The sequence below is a fragment of the Brachyistius frenatus genome, unplaced genomic scaffold (assembly GCF_029030835.1).
Source record: "Brachyistius frenatus isolate BFR_SWC_R1_liver_20210118 unplaced genomic scaffold, ASM2903083v1 Contig_137, whole genome shotgun sequence".
NCBI classification, from domain to species: domain Eukaryota; kingdom Metazoa; phylum Chordata; class Actinopteri; family Embiotocidae; genus Brachyistius; species Brachyistius frenatus.
This window is the reverse complement of record NW_027210736.1, coordinates 342,501-351,931: the sequence shown is the minus strand read 5'-3', so window position 1 is coordinate 351,931 and position 9,431 is coordinate 342,501. Positions and strand designations below refer to the sequence as shown.

Here is a 9,431-nt window from a genome sequence, read left to right as displayed (position 1 = left end):
TTAAAGGTGAGGAGACGCAGGAGTAGATGAGGAAAAACTTTGAAATAAATGACTCACTGTACTTTATGTTAAATTTATATTGTACGAAAGCTTAATTATCAAAGCGGATAAATTACCAAAGTTCGATACATTTGTTTATATAAATTAATCTGTTTAGTTTCTTTACAGGCCACGATGCATGTACTGACATAGTCAACAAATAAGTAATTATTAATCGATTAGTTCATCAACTTGACATCAATTTTTGTTAAAAGAGTAGTTTGGCTGTACCCACTTCTCAAATGTGGGAATTTTACACTTCCTTTTTTTGTTTTATATGATTTTTAACAAAATATTTAAAGAAAACTAATAAAATGGAGTGACTTTAGCTAACAACATTGAAATAAGTTGTGTAAAAAATGTATTGACTTTGTATTTGATGAGAGAAGTTGAATGGGAGTCTATGGAGCCGGAGGCTTTTTGGAGCCGACCTCTAGTGGCACTCGCTGGTATTGCAGCTTAAGGCACTTCAGAATAGGACTCATTTTTCAGACAAAGAAACTCCATCCACCCTTATTTGCATCTTTTGGTTTGGGGGCGTGTCTGTTTGATTGACAGGCCTGGAGTGCAGTCAGGTTTCCGGCAAAGGTGGGCGGGGCATAGCATCCTTCAGGTGTTTTTAAAGCAGCTGGAGTTTGCACACTAAGAAAGAAATCACAGGTTTTCACACAAAGTTAAGAATTTAATTATTTGTTTATTTATTAATTTATTTACGTATTTCTATCTCCAGATTCACCCACCCGAAAAATATAAATTCCGGTGTATTCAAAAAAACAAAAAAAAAAACAATACAAAAAGAGAGAAAAAGAAAACGAAAAAGGAAACAATGGCATCTTCATCAACCGCATCAACAAAATCAAAGTGGCAATAATTATTATCATTATTACAATAATAATTCAGAATATCCACATTCATAACAAATCCATATACAACTGCAATACACTCTTCAACACCACTCTTCCATTAATATACACAAAATCCCCAAATGTCTGTCCTGTCAAAACAACAATAGAGGAGCTTTGGGGGGGAGGTGGAGGTAAGGGGGCGGGGCTATGGCTTGTCAAGGGTGGTTATGGAGATGTTAGACCAGCGGAGGTAATGGAGCTAAGGTTAGTAAGAGTATAAGGGGGTGGGGGGAGGCACACTCATTTAGTAAGGACCTGTACAAAAACAAGCAGTGTTAAGTAATGACGGTATACTTTCATGGAAGGATTCGCCGGTTTGACCGCGGGAGAATAAAAACCAAAAAAAAAGGTCAGATGGCTTCCACGAGAGGCAGAATTTGGGGAACAAATTTTCAAGAAATATCTACGGGTTGTCGGAATAAATATATAACTCTGAATGACAACCGCTGCAAACATACAACCATAGGAACCTAAAGTGAAAGTCAGATAAGCAAAAATTCAAAAGCAGGTCGAGAATTTTTTTTATATATTTTTTTTTAAAGAAATTCAAAATGGAGGTTTCTGGAAACAAAACAAAACAAAAAAAGAAATTGTCTTAGTCTATATATGTACAAACATTGCTTAGTCACCCAAATCTACTTAGAAAAAAAGCTTTTTCAGTTGGTCAAGAAAATGAGTGCAAGCTTTTTAAGATTACGTAAGTTGCTTGTTCGTATCGAGAGCTTCGAGAATAAGTGACAGACGCGGAGTCTGCGCACGCAAAGTGCCTCCGATAGCTGTCAGTACATGTAAAAACCTCTCCATGCCTCGGTATTGGTAACTTGAGAAAGATCCTATTCATAGAAAGAGAGAGAAACATTAGAGGAAAAAATAACTGTACACTCTGCATGTACAAACGAACCGTATATACACATAGACATACCATATATACACATATATCCAGTATATACACAAAGATTTAGCCAGTACACACACTTATATACAAACACATTCACTCGTTTTTAAATTTTTATTTTTTATTTTAGCGGGACCTCTAACATGTCTCTCTCTGTCCTGGAAAATATACAGCAGGGATTGTAACTCAGTTTGGTGTCAGCGGAGTCCGTCCATACAAATAAACGGGGGAGGGGGGAGTTTGTTTGTTTGTTTGTTTGTTTGTTTACGGCAAAATGTGACTGCAGAAAACCCGCACTGAAACCAAAAGAGTTCATCCTCTGCTCGGTTAAAACTACAGACAGATAGTCGAAGTGGCGTACAAAAAAAACAAACACAAAATGTCCTTGTCCAACGACAGTTCACATCGTCCGTATAAATGGAGAGCTCCATGGCGACCGTCGGATGAGGAAAAACATCACTTTTTCTGTTTTTTTGTTGTTGTTGTTTGTTGTTGTTGCTTTTGAACGGTTAAAAGAGGAAGGAGGGATCAGGTCACAGCAACGTGCAAAACTCTGGTAAAGGGGAAGTAGGTAAAACCGCCCAAGTTTGTCCCTTTTTTTTTGTTTCGTCACAGTCCAGCAGGGGGCGGGGGGATTGGGGGGGGGGGGCAACGCTTTTTACTGCGCCAAGATTGTCTCGGTAAGAAAAACTCGGTTCATATAAAATGGATTTTACTCATGATCTTCCATTAGATAGAGGCGTCTATCTATATCAAGAAATAAACATCTGCTCCGGAAGATTTCTGATGAAGAGGTCTTTTTTTTTTTTTTTAAATACTATATCGTAAGAATAAGCAAGTGTCCTCATAGAAATATAAATAATAAACATTCTGTCCGGTTTTCTCAAAGTTCTTCACTGAAGCAGTTTCTCTCTTCTTCTTTTTTTTTTTTTGAATTAGGCTGTGCATATTATTAGTTTCCTTTTCAAATCAAAAGTCTAAACGAGATTCGAAACGGAAGAGCGAAAAAAAAAAAACTAGAGAAAGAGATCGAGTGAGAGCGAAGTGGTTAAATAAGGCTTTGAAGGAGCCTAAGATGAAGAAAAGAGTCGATGGAGAGGAATCAAAAGGGTAATTTGAAAAGACTACAAGAGAGATAGAGAAAGAGGGAGAGAGGGAAATAAATGCTTTTGAAAGTAAAATCAGCTTTGACTGAAGTTTGAAGAGAAGTCGAGCACCTTTGAAATAACGTCTCGGCCACACCTCTCTCTCTCTCGGTTTGTGAGCGTCGTGCCTTCCTTGGCCTTTGTGTTCCTCCGTTCTGCTGATTGATCAGACTGCATAGCTGTTCTCTGCAGGCTCGGCAGGCTATAACCACACAAAAAAAAGCCAATATATGTCCAGCCCGCCTATTTTTTTTTAGTTTTTTGTGTTAAAGAAGTGAAGTTCAACAAACGAGGCGTCCAAAAAAAAAAAAAAAAAAAATTGCTTTTCATTGATCAAATCAGAGAGAGAGGGCCCCAAGTAAAGTTGGAAAAAAACAAAAAAAAAACACAACCCCAGCTTTTCCTTACATGGTCCGCTGGGGCTCTGCACCGTCCTTTGAGCCAAGAGAGTCGGACCAACAGCCCAAGTTCTCCCTTTGTCAGCCAATCGCGTCACGAGAGAGGGCTCTGGACATTTGGCTATGCCACCCCATGGACTGCCGATGGTGCATCAGCCAATTAGGTCCCACATTGTCCTCCATGAAGCTTTGAGAGTGGCTACAGGGGAGGGGAGGGGAGGGGGGGGGAGGGAGACAGAGAGAGAGAAGAAACGGGGGAGGAGTGGGGGGAGGGTGCTTGATCAGGAGCTATCGAAGCATAGCTATCGACTGAGTCTTTTAGTTTTTCTGTAGTTTCAGCTCTGAGGCAACGGCTTTGTTTACCTGAGTCACTGAGGTATTTTTTTCACAGCAATGTTAATCTGTCAATCACGGATCATCTCACATCAGCCCCGCTTTCGAAATCCAACATTCATCACACAAGTTAAGTTTCACAAAAAGGAAGTAGCCCTACGTGACGTCTGGAGAGAGACGATCTTTCCCTGCGTTAAGACTGCCAGCAATTATTAACATTTGGTGGTTTTCGACATTCACTGGAATCAATGAGTCTCGTCTGAGCTGATCTACGACTGGGCCGTTGCGACCTTTGACCCTGCAAAATTTAAGCGATGACACAGAGTTGGCTCTTCGAAAACTCCTCTCGGTTTCAACCTGCACAGTTTAAACAAGCCGAGTTGTTTCTGCAGAGCGACGCCGGAGCGTGAGGCTACGAAAAAAAAAAGACGACAACAAAGTTCACATCCAGACAAACCTTAACAGCAGACAGTTCGTACACAGAATGAAGGATTATGGGTACACGTTACACACATTTTCAAAGACTTGTTTTTTTTTTTAAAGCACTTGACACACAAGAAACAGAAGACTTTCTCTCAACAAAAAAAGACAGGCAACAAAATTTCAAACATATACTGGAAATTAAATCTTTTTTGGGGAGGGTTTCTTGGAGAAATTTTCAAATTATGCAAACAACTCAAACAAATGAATGAGTTTTCAGTGATAAAATATGTTCTTATTGTCTTAAGCGAGACTTTATAAAGTGCATTTGGCCGAAGGATACTCAATATATTTAATCCCAGGCACTTAATGGTAAGCAAACCAAACCTAAATACTCAAAATGGTGTTTAAAATGGAACCAAATGACTTCTGTTATGTTCCAGTGGTAGTTTTAACTGTAAAAAAAACATAAAGTAAAAACATAAGGGGGACAATTACTAACCGGTCATTGGTATTTATTTGAATTTAAAAACAGTTTTTGGTGAAAATCTTAAGAGAAAAATGATTAAAAATAGACCAACACTTTTTTTTAATTAAAAACCAAAAACACTTGAAATAACTTCATTCATTCATTTCATTCGAAGAGAATTTCTTATAATTCTTTGGAGGTTTGATTTGAAGTAACCTGTGCGTTAGCTGCTTTTTTCTTAACTGTGAATAAACCCAGAGATTGGAGGAGTGCACTTCTAAAGAGAAATAAATAATAAGATATAAAACAGACACGGAAGCCCCGACGACCCCATCAGACACAAGAACACAACGAGATGCACAAAGAACAAAGACAGACACCAACAAAACCAACAAACGTCCTGTCAGAGACACATTAGCAGGAGAGAACAGACAGTGAGTGAGTCATGGCGAGAGGCAGTGCGATGGCAGACACACACAGTTGACTTGGAGAAAAAAATGGCACCATTTGTTTGTTTGTTTTCTGTTTAGCACCAATTTATCACATATCGGTTCTGAGATTGAGAAGAGAAAAATTGCACGAGCTCAGTCCAAAAAACAACAACAACAACAACAACAAGTCCCTTAGATTTGAAAAAAAAGGACAAACAATAATAATAATAAAAAAAAAAAAAAAGATTCTCAAAAAAATGTCTCCCAAAACCTCTAACGTGTGTCTTTGAATCTGTTTTTTTTTGTTTTTGTTTGTTTTTTTAAGCCCATGTAGCGTTTCTCTCGAAGCTAACTCGTCTCTAGAGTTGAAAACCCTGTTGAAAATCACTCAAAGGCACTAAGAAAGCCAGACCACGTCGCCGGGTCCTCTAAACTACCTGCAGCCTGGCGTGTTCGGGATATTTACTGCATCTACATCCATGGGAGTCGAAAGAGGGGGGGGGGGGGTTAGGAAGGGGTGAGGGGAGGCGAAGGGGGGGGTTAAGGTGTCTACCAGCTAGCGTGTAGCACTTCTCCGCTAATGGCTACTATGACGTCTTTGGGCGAGAATTGCAAGACATTCGATAGCGCTTTAAAAAAAAAAATCCTTGCGTGGATTTTTTTCGGAGTCAAAGACGAGAGCGGCGGATGCTGATAAAGGAATCGTTATCTTGTCCTGCAAGAGCGATACCGTCTGAGGCTCCGCGTGAGAACAAGTTGTCCGTTGAAGAGCCCTTTTGTGTGGTGTGAGTGTGCGATGCGCTGAACGGTAGCCGCGTGATCACTACTTCAAGTTTTCTTCTCTCTCTTGCCCGGGCGATAAGGATCTTGTTGTTTGTTTTTGAAGAGCTGTGTTGCGAAATAGAACAAAATAAATAAATAAACATTAAAAAAAAAAAAAAAAAAGGACAGGTTTGGGTGGAGGGGTGGGTGGGAGGTGGGGTGGGGGGCGGGGGGAGAGGCAGTGTGTTTATTTTTATTTTTTTTTCCTTTTCGCGGCGTCTCTCTCTGATTTGGATCAGTGTTGTGTTTGACCTACTCCCCCTTCCTCTGCTATGCCTGTAGTTGCTGTTGCCGTGGTTCCGGTTGCCTGTGAGGTTGTTGTCATGGGGGAGGATGTTTGGTTGCCACGGAGCTCTCCGTTCTGACTAGGATGCTGATGAGGAGCGGGCAGAGAGGGAGGGTGTGCGGTTTGGGGGAGGACTCCATTGTGGGGTGAGCTGTCGGAGGAAGAGACTCTGAGGCCTTGATCGTTGGTTACCGCTCCTCCTCCTCCTCCTCCTCCTCCTCCTTGTCCTTCTCCTCCTCCCCCTCCACCTTCATGTTTCACACCGGGGTCTGCTGAACCCAGGGAGGAAAGCTGGTCCTCCTAGCGAGATAGAGAGAGGGGGGGAGGAGGGGGGAAGGGAAGGGGGAGGGGGAAAGAGGAGTGGGAGCAGAGGGAGATGGTCGTAGGGAGAGAGGCCGTTCAATGAGCGATGGGAGGGATGCGAGGAGGCGTCCAATCAAGGCAGATAACATGACATGTAGAGGAAATAAAAATTTAAAAAAAATCATGTGTTTGGCGAGGTGTGAGGAGAGCGTGGGACGGGAAAACAAAAAAACATCACCAGAAAAAGGATGCGATTGATCGGAAAACATCAACATTGAAAAATAGAAAAAGAATGTGTAAAAAGACAAACAATGGAGGAGGAGGTAGAAAAAAGAAAAAAGAAAATAAAATAAAAGAAAAGAGGTGTGAGGAGGGATTGGAAGAACAACACAGACAGGAGGAGAGACAGAAACAGAGAGTTACGAGGTTGATGCGTGATGTCACACCAATAGAAATGGGAGCACAGGAAATAAAAAAGGGCACAACGGGAGGTCGGGGGGAGGACAGGAGATGAAGGGGAATTAAAACTCCTGACGGTCAAAAGGATCCTCATCCTCCTCCGATAGCGAGGGGGAGGGGGGGTGTGTGTTTGTGTTTGGGGAGGGGGGGGGCAAAGGGGCAAAGTCAGGAAGTGAGTCATTCTTATTCAAATCACGTCAGAAATAACGACTAAATTTCAAAATAAAAGTGCGTGCTTTAACTATCTTAAAGACTAAAAGAAGAACTCTATGATTACGTTTTCTTAAAACACATCTTAACAGCACTTTTAGCGTGTTACTTTAAAAACATGCAAAGTAAACATAGAAAGTCAGCGCCTGCAGGCCGGCGTGGAATCCAAACCGCTCGTCCAACCAAAAAATTAAACGTCCAACCCAAAGCCGTCGATCGCCGATTAATGAGCGGCTCCACGGCGGTGCATCTTGGGTTGGAGCTTTTGATTGGCGATTAAAAGTTTGGTTCTGCCATTTTTTTTTTCTTTTTTACTTACACAAAGAAACAGCAATGCACTACTGAGTTTCATTATGAGTTTAAAGTCGGCCGTCTCGTTCCCTGACGTCTGTGTAAGGAGCAGTGGGAAGAGAAAAAAACAATGGGGTTATTGTGCCAATAGACAATCTATGAGGACTCTATTCATGACGGTGCTCCATGTCGCCGAGACGATTTTGAATGTAGAAGCGTTTTGAAAAGCTGGAAATTGGACGGTTTCACCATCAGACCTGGGTAGAAACCTCTCGGAAAATAATTGCACTTGCTTCGCCGTGCATGGGCGGTGTCTAGACGTAATTACAGAGACGCACCGAGACTGTAAACTCCAGTAGAAGAGCTGGAGAACATGTGCAGTAATTATACTCAGGTTTGCTCCTCATTGAAACAAAGGAGAAAAAAAAAAAATGTGCACGTGTGACATTAAATACCTACAATACAGGAAGTATGAAGTAAGTGTAATATGAATGGGATGAAGGTGCTGTAGAGGGGGGGAGAAGACAGGAAGGAGGAGAGATAGTTTGGTCTGCATCCCCAAAAAAAAAAAAAATGGATCAAAAGCAAATTATCAGTGTATCTGATGGGTGTGTCCACTGTGTTTCCATTTCAGAAGAAAGACACCAAAAAAAAACAAAAAAAAAGAAATTACCCCAAAATTGTGATGTGAATTAGCAGGCCTTTTTTTCTCTTCTCAATCAGAACCAAAATGAATGAAAAAAAACAACAACAACAACAACAAAAAAAACCACTTCTCGGACGCTAACTTGGTGCTTTGCGAACAGCGTTCAGGATGCCAGTAACATGACTCCAATGACAACTTGTTTTAATTCCTCTCAAAGCACAACCAACAGTGGTGTTTAATATCCATGTGTAGACCAATACACATGTCCATTAAACTCAGGAAGTCAAGCAGCTGAACAAAGACATGGCAAAATGTTGACTGACATCCTTTTCTTTTTTTGTTTGTTGTTTTCTTAAACTTACCGAGCTCGCTTCACTCTTTGTTGGGGCTGAAGTGTTTGATTACTCAGTGCATTCAATTACAGCTTGGTTGTAAGTAGGTTTTTAGTTTTTTTGTGCTAATGAAAGTTGCAGTATTTGGAGACAGAAACACAAAACACTTAGTGGAGTACTGAAATGTTCGGTGTCGAGTAAATAAATGATGCAGGGAAGAATATATATATAAATATATATATATATATATATATCGTATATACACACAAAACTCTTACCCATCTCCTCCAATCTCCAATCGTGGATGTCTAAAAAAACAAACTTTAAAAAAACAAATCTTTCTTACCTCCATGTTTGAAATAGAAAAAAAAAAACCTGCTGGAAGCCTTAACAGCGTTAAAGAAAACTAAAAGCAACCGCTGACTATAGCTCGCAGGTGAAGAGCGCTAAATTTGACGCAAAATTGAAAACAAAAAAACAACTAACAAACAAACAGCATGTCACACATCATCAGACGCACAACAACAACAACAACAACAACGAGAACAACAAACTGGCCACCATTCAACCAAATAAATATGCCCGGTGTGCCAAACACAAACACGTAAAAACATCAGAAACACAGACTCACGGGAAAAAAACAAAAACACCAAAAAAAACCATGTGCACAGTAATCAGTGTTCTTCGGGGAAGGATTGGGTCAGATACGGAGATTTCACATAATTCCTGTTGTCTTTTTTTTTTTTTTTTTTTTTTCAGAGGGCGTGCCGGGAGGGATGAAAAAGTCTGAATGGAGATGTGCGCTGATGCGTTTAAGGAAAGCATGGCGGTAAAAAGAGATGTGAAGTATCGGAGGCACATTCAAAGAGATTCAACACAAATAGTTCAGCGACTTTCATCAGTAAGAATGTTTTCAAGGTTGCTGCAAATACGTCCAATAATATTGACATTTAACGTCTAATTTCTCACAAACTACTCGAAGATAAAGTCTATGGAATTACCAAGCACTTGATTTATCTTTTCATTTGTATTTTCTTTTCTCTTTTT

At 40.5% G+C, this 9,431-nt stretch overlaps 1 protein-coding gene and 1 long non-coding RNA gene across 16 annotated transcripts in view; one reads left to right on the top strand and one right to left on the bottom strand.

Moving 5' to 3' along the window:
• The first annotated feature begins 1,769 nt into the window (after positions 1–1,769).
• The window catches only part of LOC138630626 (uncharacterized), a 203,408-nt gene continuing 195,746 nt past the window's right edge, over positions 1,770–9,431 (top strand). Inside the window, exon 1 of the long non-coding RNA XR_011311652.1 lies at positions 1,770–2,085. This is a non-coding gene — a long non-coding RNA (uncharacterized lncRNA). The remainder of the gene's footprint in view (positions 2,086–9,431) is intronic.
• Positions 2,078–9,431, bottom strand: part of syngap1b (synaptic Ras GTPase activating protein 1b) — a 129,111-nt gene continuing 121,757 nt past the window's right edge. For 10 of the 15 annotated variants that reach the window (XM_069715035.1, XM_069715036.1, XM_069715038.1 and 7 more), the window contains one exon: positions 5,111–6,443. In XM_069715035.1, the coding sequence (XP_069571136.1) occupies positions 6,093–6,443 (351 nt within the window). In that variant the 3' untranslated portion in view covers positions 5,111–6,092. Of the gene's footprint in view, positions 3,582–5,110; positions 6,444–8,677; positions 8,706–9,431 lie in introns of those variants that run through there. The other 5 variants (XM_069715034.1, XM_069715044.1, XR_011311650.1 and 2 more) reach the window with 4 other exon arrangements.